The sequence below is a fragment of the Loxodonta africana genome, chromosome 14 (genome assembly GCF_030014295.1).
Source record: "Loxodonta africana isolate mLoxAfr1 chromosome 14, mLoxAfr1.hap2, whole genome shotgun sequence".
Lineage (NCBI taxonomy): Eukaryota > Metazoa > Chordata > Mammalia > Proboscidea > Elephantidae > Loxodonta > Loxodonta africana.
In genome coordinates, this window is record NC_087355.1 from 57,751,207 (window position 1) to 57,770,139 (window position 18,933).

The window sequence follows — 18,933 nt, forward strand, 5'->3', positions numbered from 1 at the left end:
AAAAAAAAAATGATCCCATCTACAGGCTAAGTGATTAATGTACTTGCTGTGGATATCAAAGGAGGTTTGCTCTGTGTCATTAAGTGCTGGCCTTCAGATCTGAGGATTAACCACAGCCAATGTCTTAGCTCATTCGCAGTTTTCATTCTGATACTTGTGTTCTTATTCCTGGGCTAACGATCAGGCACAAGATGCCCATAATTTAGGGTCATTCAATATATAAGAAATATGTCTTTTAAATTCACAGTACTGGTAGTATACTACCAAGAAAACTTATAATGAACTGCAACAGAGATAAGAATATAAAGATCAAAATTTGGATGTCATAGTCATACAAGGCTGGATAAAAATCCTGAATTACCCTTTTGTCCCTGAAATATGATGAACATTGGACTTTCAGTTTTCCTAACCAGTAGGTAACATCCTGGTTTGGAAAACATCCTGTTATAGTTGTAACTTGTATTTATTAGTCGCTGAATGCCAACAGTGCACTCAGCACTGTGTAAACTATAAAATGACACTATTCTTACTCTAAGGATTTATTTTTAGAGAGAAAACCTCATGTGAAAAATAGCATGTGAAAGAAACTTTTGTTTCAGACATTTTATATATCTATATTTAATATATATCAAATATGTACATGTCTGTATATATAAACATCTATAAACCAAAGAAAACCAAACCCGTTGCCGTTGTGTCAATTCTGACTCATAGAGACCCTATAGGACAGAGCAGAACTGCCTCCCAGAGTTTCCAAGAAGCGCCTGGTGCATTCAAACTGCCGGCCCTTTGGTTAGCAGCCAATCGCTACGCCACCAGGGTTTCCATAAACATGCATATGTGTGTGTGTATACATACACACACACATATATATATTGCATCAATGTTTTTTCACTTTCTATATTTGATGGGAAACCCTGGCGGTGTAGTGGTTAAGTGCTATGGCTGCTAACCAAAATGTCAGCAGTTCAAATCTGCCAGGCACTCCTTAGAAGCTCTGTGGGGCAGTTCTACTCTGTCCTATAGGGTCGCTATGAGTCAGAATTGACTCGATGGCAACAAATTTGGTGTTTTTGGTTATATTTGATGTGTTCCTTGTTCAAGAGGACATATACTTAAAGATGGCTACTATGTGAGATATCAGTGAAGGAGTTTTGGGGGTTTGTTGTTGTTCAGGATAATTTGGAAAGAGCTAAGAATGGAGAATTGATCAAAGAAGTCCTGGTGCCAAAAGAAACAATTCTGGATACTGGACTGTGGAAGAACAGGCCTGCATTTCCTGAGTAAAAGGAATATACACTTAGCATGCCAAAAAGAACATTAATTATCATAATTCACTAAACATCCCTTCCTGTTCCATGACTACCAGGTATCAAAAAACATCAACATAGCCCGTTGTCTTAGAATAGATATTCAAGTGAAGGGAAGAAGGGTGTGCTCATGGAAGTGAGACACTTTCTCTGTATCTCAGATACCTCATGGGACTTGGAAGTCCAAGTAATGTGCATGATAGCTACAAGCAAAGTGGAAACATTCACATTGTTTTCCAAATTGCAGGTCTTACCAATTAATTATCTCTTCCAGTCATTTTACCATCTCATTGCCTCACTTGATAACTTTTCAACTCTAGTAATTCTCTATTAACTTTATTTCTTAGGGATATACTTTGTGATTCCTTTTCAGATTTCTTCAGGGAAGACCGTCCTCTCTTGACTTTTTCATTTCCTTTGACACCACTATCTGTCTCTTCCATCTTTTCTTCATATTTGGCTTCCAAAAGACCATTCTCTTGTCTTTGATACTTCTCATCTATTGTTTTATTTTCTACTTTGGAATTCAGCCCATCTTCCTCACCACTTCCAAAATGGTTTGAATCCATGAGTTTCTTGCCAGAAAAATTCGTGTACTATCTCTACTTAACATCCTTATCTGCTTTGATTCTTAAAGAAATACTGTGCTACAGACTGAGTGTATGTTGTAGGCCTCAATTTATAGGTAAGAACCTAAATGTCTGATCTAAAATTGTACAGATATTGAGTGTCAGAACAAGGACAAAAAGCCATGTCCCCTAAACTGTGAGACTAGAACACTTCCCATGACAGACCACTGCTGTGAAAATTAGAAACGCATAGTTTCATCTCCTCACTTTGGTATAATATAATCTCTACTTATTTCCATCCATTTATATCAGGAATGAAGATCTCACCTTAACATGCCCTTAGGATTCGCTGTTCTCCATCTAGTTATTTGAGAACTTGTCTTTCACAAGAGTCTTTGGCCCTATCTAGCTTTCCTCTTGTACAAAAACAAAATCTCTTTCCCAAGTCAGTTTTCTTTTACCCAAACCAAGATTTCCTCCAGGGCCACTCTGCACTCTACCTTAACACATCTGCCATTAAATTTAATTTTCTTACCTAATATACTGAGCATATCACATTCTGTCCCCAAGCCTTTCATGTTTCTCTACCATGTTCCCTTTCCAGGTCAGTTGGGAGATGCCACTTCAGTTAGGTATGGTGACCTCTATGTATAAGGGTTGATCTGAAGGACAATGTTATAGTCCCAGTGTCCTAAAATTTGGCAGGAAAAATAGTCAGATTTTATTGATGGTGGCCATCAGCAACAAGTGTAGCTCAGGTTTAAAAGCATAACCCGGAACGCGGGTGCTGATTTCAAACTCCACTACTATTTTCTAGAGAACATTCAGTATATCATTAGGCAAAATAAGAGGTCCATTATTAAGTTTTTGCTAACCCAAGATTAAATAAACAATTTTCATTAAGATGCATCTTTTAGAACTAGTGTTCCACGAAATAACAATTCATAAACTGTAAGCCTAAACCTATACAAATTGAGCTAGAAATCTAGAGTTTCTCACAGGATACTTGGTACTTCCTTTTTCCTGTCTTTTTGGAAACACTTTGCGAAGAGACATGCATAGAATTTTGGTACTTAACTTTTAGTCTGAGGCAGAGGTGCACTTTAATGAAGAATAAAATAAACAAAATAATCAAGGTCTTGAACTTGAGTAAAAGGTTTAAATGAGTGTACGCTAATCCCTATTTGAAGCTTTTAGTTGATTTTTTTTTTTCCTTTCGGTTTTTCAGTCTATCTCCCCCAACAAATCTTATTGGAAACGTTTCAAATCATTGAACACATCTTGAAGCTTTCACAGAATAAGCTCTCGCTTTCAAATTTCTTCCCACAATAGAGTTCTTAACACAGCAGCCAATGAATTCACAGTGGTGACAGTTGCCTAAGCTCTGCGTGTGTAAATATACCCTTCAAACAAGGAGGAAGATGTTGAAAATATAGAAACCTTCTCATTTTTATCTGTCTGGACCTACTTACAGATGTTTCCATATTTTCAATTTCTAATATGAATGTCAGCGTGTGTTACAAATATGGGTTTGCAGGGAGTACATTTTTTTTGTCCACATTCAAACAAGGCTAGAGTAACCTCAGGTTAAATGTATACTTTATGGACCCTTTACAGTGTATATTGTAAGTTTCTAATTTGAACATAGTAAACATCCTCTCAAAATTTGAAGTTAATTTTTTTTTTGTAATTTAAAATTTGGATAGAAGTATAAATATTACAAATAAATGCTGGCTTTTTTTTTTTTTAAAATTTGGGATAAATAGGAGTAAACTAAATATGTTGTGAAAGCCAGTAACCAAGAAGAAAAAAGACTGATAAATTTCATGACGTAAAAATTTAATGTCTGTGAAAAAATAGGTCAAATAATAAATAATAAAAAAACTGGAAAAATCTTTACAGAACCTATGGCAGAGTTTTCATGTTCATTAAAGAGCTCATGTAAGTTAATAAAACAAAGGCAATTAATTGACTAGAAAAATGAGAAACAGATATTTGCAACACAAATAGGCTAGTCACAGAGGAAGAAATGCAAATGGTCAATAAACATGAAATATGTACAACCTGACCTCTCAGGGAAACAAGATTAGTAAGATGGTTAACAAGGTTTTGGAAAACTGAAAAACCCATGCACTCCTGGGGAGAAGAACGTTAAGAGCAATTAAGGCACATACAGTATTTAACGTAAACTATTTATGTTATTATTATTATGTGACTTGCGTTTCTTTTAAAATTATTTTTGTTAGTTACGCATGTGTAAATGTGTATGTGTGTAAATAAATGATATTTTGGGGGTAGAGCAACTGGCATCATTCATTCAATACTCAAAAAAGAGTTTTTATTACCTCAACTATTTATAAAGAATTGTGTCCTGGAATAGAAAGACAATGATAAAACACAGTTTCTAGATTCCGGAGGGGTCATAGCCTAAGTGTAGAGAGAGAGATAAGTAAATATAAATACGCACACACTCACACACACAATTACGTGATGAGACAAGTGAAATAATGGGAAAGAACAAGGTACAGTGCTATCACATAAGTTACAATGAGCAATTGTACCAGAGAAGAGTTCTTGAAGGAAGTGCCATCTGCACTGACTTTTCAAGGATGGACAGGAGTTTGTGAATTGAATGAGGGACAGGGCATTCCAGAAAAGGCACACATCAAAGTGTCTGAAACAGCACCATGTGTTCTTTTTGATACTAGCATGATTATTAACATGACTAAACACTGGCGCTGTGGACCAAGCACTGTTCTCAGTGCTTCATATGTGCTAACTCAGCTAATCCTCGTATCAGCCCCATGTTGTTGCTGTTGTTGGGTGTTGTGGGGTTGGCTTTTGACTCATAGTGGCCCATGCGACAGAAAAGAACTGCCCCATAGGGTTTTCTTGGCTGTAATCTATACAGAAGCAGATCATCAGATCTTTTTCCCACAGAGTCCCTGTGTGGGTTCGAACCATCAACCTTTTGGTTAGCAGCTGAATGATTAACCGTTATGCCACCAATGCTCCTCATATCAACCCCATGGAATACTATTATCATCACCTCCGTGTTACAAATTAGGACAAGAAAGAACAGAGAGTTTAAGTAACTTGCCTAAAGTCACACAAATAATTTGTGGCAGAGTGGGTTTGCAAACCCAGGTGGTCTGTCCTCAGGGCCCGTGCTCTTAGCTATTAGCCTAAACTGTATAAAATATAAGAAGACTTGCAGGAAGTGAGGCTAGAAATTTTAGGATTATAATGATCAAGGATCATGTCCTGTGCTAAAGAGCTTCAACTTTCTTCAGTCAGTTACAGAGAATCATAATAGGGTGGAGGCTTAAAGTAAAGAGAAAAATAACCTGACTTGCATTTTAGAAAGAACACTTTGGCAGAGTTGTGGGGGATCAGAGGAATGGAAGAATTAAGATATCTTTCCTGACATCTCCAAAAGGACCCCTGGTGGAGCAGTGGTTAAGCATTTGGCTGCTAACTAAAAGGTTGGTGGTTCAAACTCACCCAGCGGCTGCACAGCAGAAAGATGTGACAATCTGCTTTTGTAAAAATTGCACTTCTGGAAATCCTATGGGCAGTTCTACTCTGTCCTATAGGGCTGCTGTAAGTTGGAATTGACTCAAAGACAGTGGGTTTTTTTTTTCTTTTCTTTACATTTTCAGTTTGATTCAGAATTCTATTCCACTCTAAGATATTGAGGTTAACGATATTTAAAAGAAAGAAAATGCTATATGCCATTCAATTCATTATTTAAAAAAATGAGAGTGGAATAATAAAAATGTTCAGTTCAATAACAGTCTGTATGTGTTTCATTTACAAGGAATAGAACGAAAAAAAAGTTGTCATTGAGTCAATTCTGACTCACAGCAAACCTGTAGGATAGAGTAGAACTGCCCTATAGAGTTTCCAAAGAGCAGCTGGTCGATTCGAACTGCCAGCCTTTTGGTTAGCAGCCAAACTCCTAACCACTGTGCTACCAGGGGTTCATAGAGTAGTATAAATTCAAATCGACACTTTTCCTTAATCCTTGCAATAGACAACTAACATAATTCTACCTAGTCTAAGGATAGAAGTTAGCAAGGTTGTACTTCACATTTTGTGAAGAACTTATCAAATGGAGGATAGCTTTAATTAAAAGATTGTGATTTAACTTTACATTTCTTTAGGTTTATTAAGTATTAAAACATCAACACTTTATTATTTTATTCCAGTAATTTGTAAGGCATACATTGCAATCCTGAAATTAAACACACTTCAATCACTTAAAACTAATTGACTTAATAACTTCCCATAAACTCCAACTAGAAGATAGATGAGGCTTGTCAAGTGAGTTCGGTGAATTCCCAAGGTAAAATAAATAGTTTATATCTCCTACTCCAGTATCAGAAAGGGTAAATAATGATCTATACAAGGATAGGCAAAAAACCACCAGATTTTCCTTTCTCCATTTATTACTTGTTTGTGTTAAGAGAATAACTTGACAACCACATCAATTATACTTGAGGTTGCATCATGTTGGGAAAATAACTTTATAATACTTAAGACAGAGAATCATCATGGTCTTGGATTGTAAGTTTGCCACACACTAGATATTTGGTCATAGGCAAGTCACTTGCTATCTGTGAGCTTCAGTTTCTTTATCTGTAAAATGGAAATAATAATACGTACTTTCTAGGATTGGTTAAAGCATTAGCAATAGTGGATGAAAAGCACCTGGCATCGATTTTTTGCACTTGATAGTAGGTAGCTAGGCAGCAAATAGTATTGCTAAAACTGGGTTGGAATGACCATCACTCTGCTCTGGATGGTCTTATTGAAGATTTCCCTAATTTTCAATCTGCATGATCATTATCAAGAAAGCTCAGGTGCTCCAATCTATGTATACAGGGGATTCTGACTTCGCTTCCTGTACATTTTGGAGAGGTAGAAGGATTTCTTCTGGAATATTCTGTCACTTGGCTGTGTTCCCACCTTGGAGAAAGTTAGGGTTACGTCAAAGATAGGCAGATGCCTCGGAACTCTGTCAGTTGACCAAAGCTGTAGACCAACAATCCAGTTGATATTTGGCTCCAGCTTCCACTGAAGGAATTCGCACTATGACATCTTTCTCTGCCCACCTCTCTGTCCCTTTGTTTTTAGCAGAAGCAGCTGGACACACAGTGGAGGGAAAAGTTAACAATGACATGGTCCCACATTGTGTTTATACCAACCCCTAAACCCCTGCATGCAAGGTAAGTATTAATGCTTCCCATTTACTTGTCACATATTTTGGACATGTTCTCAGGAGGGATCAGTCACTGGAGAAGGACATCATGCTTGATAAAGTAGAGGGTAGGGGAAAAAGAAGAAGACCCTCGGTGAGATGGACTGCCACAGTGGCTGCAACAATGGGCACAAGCGTAGCAACAATTGTGATGATGGCGCAGGACAGGGCAGTGTTTCGCCCTGTTGTGCGTGGGGTTACTATGAGTCAGAATCGACTCGATTGCACCTAATAACAACATTTACTTGAGTCCTTGGTTGTATAATTTCAATTATATGGGCCAGATATTGTTCCTTTACTTCCAAGTACTGTTCCCTGGAGGTAAAAAACAAAGCCAATTTTTGAGATTAGGGTAACATCCCGCAAAAAAAAAAAAAAAAACTAAACAAAGCAAACTGGAAGCCTCTTAGCATCACCCCGACTAGATTGTTAGGAAAATAAACAGCGGAGCAAATGTTGCTAATCCTATTCCTGCTTTGTGCCTTTGGCCACTAGGGGATAAAGGAGTGAATCTAATGAGGGCAAAAATCCATTTTCAACCTTACAAGCGATGCATTTAATTTGTCAGGATATAAATCAGCAGGACATCTCAGCATGATTGTGGACTATAATCCTACTCATAAAATATTTCACCTTGCTCTGCCAAAGATGTGGTGAAGCCTCCTAAGGGCCAGCTCACCGATTACCAGCTGAGGCCCCATCATACTCAAAGCTGGTAAGTCACACACCCAGACACAACCCCTGACATTCCTTGGGAAGGAAGCAAAGCTTAATTGAGATAATCCCCTTTGCAAAGTGTATTAGCTGATCCAAACCAGACCTGGCAGACCACAAGCATGTTGTTCTTACATTTCAGAGATGCCTCAATGTAGAAATAGCTTCTTGTTGCATTTGGAGGATTAAGATTCACTTAATCAATAAACTATTTAAAAAAATATAAACAGCATCATGGTTGACTTTGACCTTCTATCCACTTATACGGGGGTAGCACAGTTCTTTGTTGCTCTAGAAAGTGCTTGGCAGAGTTCCTTTTATTCCATTGCACATATGAAAATAAACAATAACAATAAACAAAATAGGGAAAGTATGTTGTGTATCACAAATGGGTATTTTTAGTTCGTATAAAGAAAAACATTGTTTTTCTAAGTGGTTAATGGAAGAACATGCCTGGTTTAAGAATAGATGTTCCAATACTCTATTACACACACTGGGCCCTTCTACAGGAAGAGAGATAACTACAGTGATATGGCAATGCCAGGAGATACAGCATGTTGATAGAAAAATATCCCAAAGAACCACATGTTGAGGTAACGTCATACTTAAAGGGTATGTGTCAAAAAAGAAAGGATTATGGAGTAGGAGTATAAAACCCATGCATGTTTTTATCAATGTGAGAATAAAAATGAATTTCAAATTTAAATCCCAGATCCCTGAATTCACTGTGAAATACCCATATTGCTAGAAAAAGGAATTGCTGTTCTCCTGAAAAATTATCACTAGTGATAAATGGAGTGCCTTAGATATTTTAGAAAGCCTGAGTTTTTCTTAGAAATTAGGATTTAATGACATAAAAACATCAGCAACAGCAGCAAGATATATATCTGCTTGGGATTAGTCCTCAGAGTCCACTGAGAGGCTGTGGCGAAATGGGAAAGCCCCTTCTGCTTGATCTGTTGTTGTTGAGTGCCCATGAGTCATGAGTCAATTCCAACTCATAGTGACTCCATGTGACAGAGCAGAACTGCCCTGTAGGGTTTTCAAGGCTGCAATCTTTATGGCAGCAAATCAGGAGGTCTTTCTTTCATAGAGCTGCTGGGTGGGTTCGAACTGCCAACCTTTCGGTTAGCAGCCAAGTTCTTTTTTTATTTTTTAATTTTATTGTGCTTTAGGTGAAAGCTTACAGCTCAAGTTAATTTTTCATTCAAAATTTATACACATATTGCTTTGTGACATTGGTTGCAATCCCCACAATCTGACAGCACGCTCCCCCTTTTCAGCCCAGGTTCTCTGTGTCCATTTGTACAATTTTCCTGTCCCTTCCTGCCTTCTCATCTTGCTTAGAGGCAGGAGTTGCCCATCTGGTCTCTTGTATTTGATTGAACTAAAAAGCATGAGCCTCATGTGTGTTACTGCTTGATTTATAGGCCTGTCTAATCTTTGTCTGAAAAGTGGGCTTTGGGAGTTGTTTCAGTTCTGAGTTAGCAGTGTCCAGGGGCCACAGTCTTGGGGGTTCCTTTAGTCCCTGTCAGACCAGTAAGTCTTGTCTTTTTTTGTGAATTTGAATTTTGTTCCACATCTATCTCCTGCTCTGTCCAGGACACTCTATTGTGATCCCTGTCAGAGCAGTTGATGGTGGTAGCCAGTCACCATCTAGTTCTTCTGGGCTCTGTCTGGTACGGCTGTGATTCATGTGGTTCTTTAGTCCTTTGGGCTAATATTTTCCTTAGGTCTTTGGTTTTCTTCATTCTCCTTTGCTCTGGATGGGATGGGACCAGTAGATGTATCTTAGACGGCCGTTTGCAAGCTTTGAAGACCCCAGAAGCTACTCACCAAAGTGGGATGTAGAACATTTTCTTTATGAACTGTGTTATGTCAATTGACCTAGATGTCCACCTAGACTATGGTCCCCAGCCCTCAGCCCCAGCAATTTGGTCCCTCAAGGTGTTTGGATGTGTTTAGGAAACTTCTATGACTTTGCCTTGGTCAAGTTGTAGCAGCCACCCTCTTAAGAATTGTGTCACCAGGGCTTCTATTCTACTTGACCTAGAGTGGAGCCATTTTGAGAGCTAGCACCCTGCCTGCACTTTACTGATGGAAAGAGAGAACAACTTTTATGCAGTTTGCCTTTTAAAAATGACATTTTATAGTAAAAATTTCTTAAGCGGGGAAAGACACCAGATCCCATCTTAAGAATCAGGATGGAAAGGGAAAAAAAAAATCCTAAATGATATGGAATTAAGAGGGTGGTATCCACACAGGATCAAATTGACAATAGCAACTTGAAAGGTTAGAAAGCACAGGGAGCAATGAATTCATATTAATGGAGGAGGAACAATTTGGAAAAGGAGGGTGAAAATGGTTGTACAACTTGAAATGTATTCAACGTCCTGAATTATACATGTAGAAATTGTTGAATTGGTGTATATACTGCAGTGAATATTTATAGCAACAACAACAACAAAATAAAATAAATTATTTTTTAAAAAGAAAGGGAGGAAAAAAAAGAAAGAATAAAGAGAAAGAAAAGGGAAAGCTAGAGAGAAAGAAGGGAAGAGAGTGAGCAAAAGAGAGAGAGAGTGAGAGCCTTAAGGACAGAACTGGGTTATGTATTTAAGGGTGAGCCCTTTCTGGCCCCCTGGTTTATTTTGTGGTATCCTGACAGCTAACATGTCAGATATAGACCAAGAGATAATGGATGCATCAGTAGCAGAAGAATTCAAGAACATAAATTCATGCTGGCAACTTTTTAAAAGATAAATCATATGTGGTAACATATCTCATGAGAGATGGATTAAACCCACACTGGGTTATATCTATAAAATTAAACACCATGCAGTTATTATAAATGATATTAGAGAGAAATTTACTAATATGAAAAGATGTCTATCTTCAAAAAAAGCAGGCTGTAATACAGTCTGTATAGTATGAACAACTTTTTGTGAAAAATAGATTTCTGCATATATAATATGCAGAAACCCTGATGGCATAGTGGTTAAGTGCTATGGCTGCTAACCAAGAGGTCAGCAGTTCAAATCCGCCAGGTGCCCCTTGGAAACTCTATGGGGCAGTTCTACTCTGTCCTATAGGGTCGCTATGAGTTGGTAATCGACTCAACGGCAGTGGGTTTGGGTTTTTTTTGTTTTTTTTTTTTTGATATGCAGCAACATATGTAGCTCTCTCTGGGAGATGGAAATAGAATTTTTAAAATTTCCTTTTGTTCACCCTTTTTCTACAATAAATGTGCTATTCATATAATTATGGAGCTCCGGTGGTGCAGCGGTTAAGAGCCAGGCTGCTAACCAAAAGGTCAGCAGTTCAAATTCACCAGCCACTCCTTGGAAACGCTATGGACCAGTTCTTATGGGCTCAGACTGGTAACAATAAATGTGCTGTTTATATAATTATAAAAACAAAATAGAAAACAAGGTGGAACTGTCATTGTTTTACTGATTATGATTCCTAGAAAAACCTTTCACGATAGCATCTTGCAATATGCAACTGTGAACGACGTTTACTTTAAAAGATAAAATTAAAGCATGAGGTGGAGAACCCTAAGTCAAGGTCAGTTGAAGCAAATTACACCTGTTATGTGTATGTGTCTGGTTAGTGTGAAACTTCAGTAGTACAAATGGTGCTTTTCAGCAGGGTTTTCAATTCCAGAACATTTCAACATGCTACCAGTTCAGGGTCAACTCATACCAAGTTTATTTATAGTTACACAGTTTACCTTAAGCCACAGTACAAAGATAAATAAACATAAACCTTAGAAGATACAAGTCATAGAGTATGGGTGACCCTTTTTGGACACTAAATCAACAGGCAGGCTTATCTTCTTCGTGCGAAATTTTAATTGTAATTGGTGCCATTAAGGTCTACTTTTAGCGTGAAGTTGGGAAATCCTTCTAGGTTGTAGATAGTATTCAGAGGCCTTATGTTATTGTGGAAAGAGCAGGATCAGGAGCCAAGAAACCTGGATTTCATGCCCTGTTCTGCCACTTGCAGGCTATGTGACCTTGGACAGGCAACTTACATCTACTGAGTCTATGTTCCCTCCTCTATAAAATAAGACCTTGGAGAACCGGCAATTCTTTTAGGTCTCTTCCTGGTTTGGAATATGGTGGAAACTCTAGTCCTGTTGGCAGAATAGTCTTTAACTCAATATAATGAAAAAGAACTAAATCTTCTTCAAGTTGTCCAAATAGCCAGAGGAAAAAGGAAGTTAACCATCAAGACAGTTGTCCTACAGAAATCACTACTGTGACCATAAATGACTTTGATTGAATGTCCACCCTCTAAGTTAATGATTTCAAAATAATACAGATGTTTGCTAGCCCAGTTCTCAAGATCTCCAAGCCCCACTGCACTTACCTGAGATGATTCATAGTTTATAAAGCACAATGGGTGTGATGGCACCTACATAGCTAACCAAAGTAATTTATTATGCCCAGAGGAAACGGCTTTAAATAAAAAGAAAGAAAGAAATCTCTTGAGCCAGCTTTATATGTAGGTAAATAATTTTATTGAAAAAATATAAATGTTACTTCTTTCCATTATCAGAATTCTATAATTTTGTAGCTTTGTACAAACTCAAGGGTAAATAGGTTAAGTCAAGGTATAGAGTTTCAAAGAGGCTCTCTTCTCTGTTCTGCTGAAAATTGTCAATATTTTGTGTTAATGTACTTAATTACAGAATCAAGTAATTTGAGTGGACCTGGTAGGATTTGAATATTATAAAAAGTGTTAAATGTTATAAAAAAAGCAAGTATTTCAGGAATGTGAGCAATAGTATGAAATCTGTTGTTAACATACTTGCCGTATTCACCTTTAACCCTCCTTTCTTTTTACATTAAAAATAAATTTGGCTTTGTAAGTGTTTTTTGTACGCCACTTCAAACCTTTTTTTTAAATAGTTGGCAGAGAGGTAAAGTATATAAATAAATATATACCTAATATTTTTTGGATATGGTAATTCTCACCTGTTTTTCTCATGAATCTTTAGGATTTCATTTGTCTGTTGAAGAAGCTGCTTCTCTAGCTTGTATGTTGATAATGAATTCTCCAGCAGTTGTATTTCAAGTCGAGAAGTTTGATTTAGTACCTTAAGATAAATATAAAAATATTTCAAACACAATCACAAATCAAAGAACAGAAAACAACTATTCTGGGTTTTATATTTAGTTGTTTTTTTCTTTTTTAATGATATTTCTTACACGATAACTGACCCAGGCATCTAGTTTCTACTATGTAAAGCTTTATATGTCTCTTAAACATTATATTGGTTTGAGCTGAGGCTGAAGTTGAAACGGATTGTTGAATCCATTTTTTTAGTCACAACGATTTTCATGTCCTGAAACCCTCTATGATGTTAGATGCTTTAGACATATATTCTCTAATATTTACAAGTGCAAGGTAAGTATTAGTACAAGGTCTTAAGGATGAGAAATAGGAATTGTAAAATACACCTGCCTCAATTCATCACTTTGCAAAGATCAATTAGAAATGTGCAAACAACTATTGACACAGTTTATACATGTTCATGATCACACCCTTACTGAGCACCCAGCATATTAGGTCACGTCAGCCCTTCCACATGTCATGTCATTTAATGTTCACAGCCACCTGTTGAGGAGGAATTTTTATCATCACTTTATAAATGAGGTAGTTTGACTCTGAGTCTTATGCCTCTCCTCTCCCCGCACCCCCAACACAAAAAAAAAAAAAAAGAGAGAGTCAAAACATTCTGGGTCTTAATCTAAGGAGATGAAGTGACCAACAACCCAGATTATGCTGAAGACAGATTGTCATTATCCCTTCTGCTCCACCAAACTGGGTCCTAAAAATCAAAAAAACCAAACACGTTGCCACTGAGTTGATTCTGACTCATAGGGACCCTATAGGACAGAGTAGAACTGCCCCATAGAGTTAAACTGGGTCTTAAGGAAACTGTGAATTCTCAAGTCACAACTTATTTTGAATCACAAAGACCTATGTTACTTTGATGAGTCTCATTACAACCAAAGTCTGTGAGCTGTGCAAGCCAACCTTTCCATTCTTTAGGCAAAGTCACACACTCCAGTCCTCTCAGATGCCTTTAGACTATGTCAATAATCTTGTTCCTTTCTCTGTCCTGTCCCTTCCCTCCCCCTTCTCCTTAAGGGAGGTAGAAAGGGTGAGAAAGAAGGTATATTTAGGTACTCTGAAAATTTTATAACCCAATCGCTACACGTTTTTTAGAAACACTTACTGGAAGAGACCTGGGAAACCATCCATAAAGTACGTAACTACCTAAAGGGATAAAAATACCAGGATTGGAGTTTACGCCTCTTTTTCATAGCAGGTCTAAACCTGAGGCTGTATCAAGTGCGCCTAGAAGTCTTTCCAAGATATATTGATATGCCTGAGGCTGAGTTTGGGCTAAAGGAGGTTTAGGAGAGGGGAATGTTTTGGTAGGAGACAGGGCCTGGACCAGGGCGAGGCAAGAGAGGAACTCACTTGAGGCACAAAACTTAAGGGGATTCCCCCACCCCAAAATCTCAGAAATCAGGGTAAGTAATATTTTCATGCAACATCTAAAAAACTGAAATTAATGCAAAAAAAATCCACGATGAACAGATTATGAAAATTGCAAATAATGTCTTGCACCACTTGGTCTCACTCCCTCACTCTAGTCTAGTTCCAGCTGTGCTGGGGGGCAGGGTGTGGGGAGAAATGGCAAGATGGAGCATTTGTACTTGAAAAAGTTTAAACTGTTATTATTCATTTGTAGAGTTGGTGTGAATCTGAATCTGAAAGCCATTTACTGTCCTGCACCGTTAGGGAGACAACAGAGATAGAGATCTGGGAGCATCCAGATTCTGACCCCACACTGCCTGGGTCCAAATCCTGGCTCTACCATTTACTAGTTCTTTGGTCTGGGCAAGTTGCTTTACCTCTCTGTAGTTCAGTTCCCTCATTTTTAAACAGGGGATAATGGTAATAGGAAAAAATAGAATTTTTTTTTTTTGTTAGTCGATATGCATAAAATTGTTTAGAACAGAGCTGAGCACATATTATTAAAGCTAAATTTTAATGCAGTTCTTTTGCCTGTTAGTTCATTCATAATCAAAATTAGCCTTAGGAGGAAGTCAAAAATAGAATCGCACAAGAAGGGACATGATTAATCCCTGAAACCAACCCCTTCATATTGCACTCTTGAAAAGAGGAACATGAAGGAGAAGAGCTATTGGAACAAACTAATAACAGAGTGAGAAAGACATCATAAGCCACATACAGAGGAAGGAAAGAGCATGGTGTTCGTTCCTGAGTCCACCGCCACGGCCAAGAGGGGTGTGTAGATACGCTCATTATCTCTTTTCTGATCATACTGAGCAAAATAGTATTTTAAAATGCTGCTGCCGTAAAACCTTGGTTCTACCACCTCTTGCTAAGTTGTAAGTTTAAAAGGTCAGCAGAGGACCAGAAAGCAATAATTTATGATATCACCATGGGAAACGTAGGGCACTAAAATGTATTGCAAAATCACTGCCATGGTTCTCTGATTACTGAGAACCTGAAGTCAGTCTTAAGATAGAGGAGCAAAACCATAGACGCATACCCATACAGTAGACAGGGATCTTCCAGTTTATAAATGCTGATTATAAATAATGAGAGAGTACTGAAGTTAAGGAATAATTCGTGATTCATGTTGTAAGCCTGATCTTGTATCAGGGCTTGAACGCGTTTGAGTGGTTGCATCCAAGCAGTCTCGTTGCAAGAGTTCAGATGAGCACCACATGGGCAAACATTCACAGGAAAAAGGTTTGGTGCATCACAGCTACACATACCATAGACAAAGGGAAGAAATTAAAATGAAGAAGAAAAGAACACACAGGCTTCACTTCTGAATGGGGGACACAGTTTGTCTGAGCCACTGTCTACCTTCACAACATCCTTCTCATTGCTAGTTCTGGTGGATTTGTGATTTTTGAGGTATTTCCCAGGTTTTAGCTATTTTAAATCATTATTGCTGCATTTAATAAACTTTCTTTGGCCTTCAATGACTACTCGGTTTTAACTGTTATACATAGACAGTAGTGGTTGGTTGGTTGGTTGTTTTTGTTTTTTTTTTAATTTTCTGTAATAGTTTCCATAAAGTGCATATCTCCTGGCCTTAATAAAAAATACAGAAATGGTTGTCATCTCTTAAAACCTTACACAACATGCATTTTAACTGCTTGGAGAATAACATGCTAACAGTAGGCAATTTTCTTCACATCTCCAATTCCTAGGAGAAAAGAGAATAAAAACAATACTTGATAAGCTATTTGAGGGTTTGGAAAAAATAAAGGAAACCCTGCCATGTGTCATAAAACTTAGGATGACAGAGCACATACAAATTTCAAAAGGGCAACCAAGGAGGACAGCGCTCATTGCGTATTTTTGCAAATTATAAACTTCAGTTTTGAATATATGAGAACGTTTTGAAAGAGAGGGCAAGCATTCTGTCCTAACAAAAGAGAAGATACACTCATATTATGTGTACCACAAGAAGTCAATGTGCATAGATCATCAAGCTTGCTTACTGTGATGATAAAAAATTAAGCAAGGCCTTGTAATTTTTTAGTTACAATATAAAATTCCCCCCTCCCCATCCCTCATGGTTACCTAATCATAATGTCAGGCAAAAAATATTTCCTAAGGTCTATGAAATTTACTGCTTTGCTCCAATGTAATCAATATTTAAGTTCTTAGTCAATTAGTGAATTAATACTACTATTAATAAGGGGGGATAAAAAAGGAAAGAAATGAGGATGGCTTAGTTTGAGTACTGGATTCTACTCACCAGCTTTATCAACATGAAAAAAATTATTTAAATTCTCTGAGCTTCTATCTACAAAGCATTTTAATAAAATTTAATTGTATATATGAAAGTGGTTGGTAGTATAAAACGTTCTATATCCATTTAAATTATCAATGTTATTTCTCTTCAAATATCAACATATGATCTGTGAGGCCAAAAAAACAAATAAAGTAATATAAAATACATTTTTCACTTATTTTTGAATTTATATAGTTCAGTTTTGGTTCTAGAAATCTAGCATATTGATTTCCAGGTTTCAGAATGGTCACTGGAATAACCATTGTTGGCTAAAAGTGGACCAAGAGATTGTCTTCTATTCATCTAATCATACATTTCAATGGTGGGTTTCTGACAGTAATGACTAAAGGGAATCCCTAGTTTTTTACTGATTTGTACTTAAATAAGAAAGCCATTGGCCATGGTAGGGGAATATATATATATATTTGTACTTAACTAAGAAAGCCATATGTGTGTGTGTGCGTGCATGTGTGTGTGTGTGTGTTCCTCTACCATGGTCAATAGTTTTCTAATTTAAGTACAAACAGTTAAATACATATATAGACACAGTCATTAGCTACTGTCGAGTTGGCCCTCGACTTGTGGTGACCCCACGCACATTAGGTGAAACAATAGCAGTCCTGTGCCATCCCTATGATCTCAGTTGCAGATGAAACCATTGTGATCCATTAGGTTTCCATTGGCTAATTTTCAGAAGCAAACTCCCAGGTCTTTCTTCCTCGTCTGTTTCAGTCTGGAAGCTCCCCTGAAGCCTGTTCAGCATCACAGCAATACACGAGCCTGCACTGACGAACAGGTGGCGGCTGCAAATGAGGTACATGGGCTGAGAATTGAACCCAGGTCTCCTCACGGAGGGCTAGAATTCTACCACTGAACTACCAATGCTTTATACACACACACACACGTGGGTGTGTGCCTGTATGTGCGTGTGTTTAAATAGACCTCTCAGTATAAAATAATGCTAAATAAAAGATGCTATACATTCCTGATAAATTCCATCGGGGTTTTGCTTCCTCTCCACTAAATACATAGAACCTGCACAGTGCCATCATGATTAGAGCACTACCAAGGACAAAACAAGGCGGATCAAAAACGCACATCACAGGCTACAACGTGACCCTAATGATTATTTTGTTTGACACATATCACATCACAGTTGGTAGCTGCAGTGTTTATTTGAATTTAAATGCTGATTAGGTCCTTTGCCAGGCCTGTTTTTGCAAACACATACAAAGCTAAGTATTCCAACCATCATTAAATCAAAAGAAACATGTACAGCGTGTCAGGCAGTCATGGCTGTTATTAGCAACAAACAAAAATGTATACGTTTCACCAATTGTAGTGCAGAAATGTGCTCTGTGTTTATGGAGTAAGCTAAAGGGGGGGGGGTGGGGGGGAAAGAGTTAAGAGTTTGTGGACTCTGGCCCCAGGGGCATACCTGGGTCTCAACATCTGTCAGCTTTCTGGTCTGCTCTGCAGTCTGAGACAGGAGGCTGGTTCCTATCTCAAGCATGGTGGCCGTGTGGTTCTGAACTGCATTCTGCTGTATCTGGGCCATCTCCGACTTCATATTTTCCACAATGTAATTCTCAAGCTGCAAGAGATAAAGGACGAAACAGAGCATATTGTAAGCAAAGCCTCTCAGTTGGACCATGTAATATTTACAATGACAAAACGGGACACAGCTGGCAAATCGGCCATCTGGCGGGCATCCCCTGCGTCTCTGATATTTGGGAAAACAGGAGAAGAGCACACAGGAATCGAGATGCTAACAAACTCCTACCATGCCGATACAATATACAATAATCACAGTCACAGTGGGGATTTGCACTGGGATAGTGCTCTCCCACTTTTGACATCATCTCATTTAACCCTCACAGTAAAGATGTGAGTTAGGCACAGGAGGCTCCACTGCTCTTTTCATTTATTTTATAACTCAGGGAACAGAATCAGAGAGGGTCAGCGAGGAGCCCAACATCACCCAGCAAGAATGCAGGAGAGCTAGCACAAAAACTTAAAACTAAACCTTGGTGCTTTCCATTACACCATAGTGACCTCTGAAAAAAATCCAGTGTCCAGCTTCCATCTTGGTGAAGATAAAGATCATTCTGGATTGGGGCAGGTGACCAAAACATGAGCCTTTAAGGGGATATTACAAGATGGGGAATAGTATATGAAATGAGCTGCAGAACATGAAAGCTAGGTAAGCCAGTC

General features: G+C 38.0%; 1 protein-coding gene across 2 annotated transcripts in view; it reads right to left on the minus strand.

Moving 5' to 3' along the window:
- The window catches only part of ANGPT1 (angiopoietin 1), a 282,518-nt gene that overhangs the window by 88,415 nt on the left and 175,170 nt on the right, over positions 1-18,933 (minus strand). For both annotated transcript variants that reach the window (XM_010588449.3, XM_003408432.4), the window contains exons 2-3: positions 18,158-18,313; positions 12,839-12,960 (exon numbers count right to left, since the gene is read on the minus strand). In XM_010588449.3, coding sequence (XP_010586751.1) covers positions 12,839-12,960; positions 18,158-18,313 — 278 coding nt within the window. The remainder of the gene's footprint in view (positions 1-12,838; positions 12,961-18,157; positions 18,314-18,933) is intronic.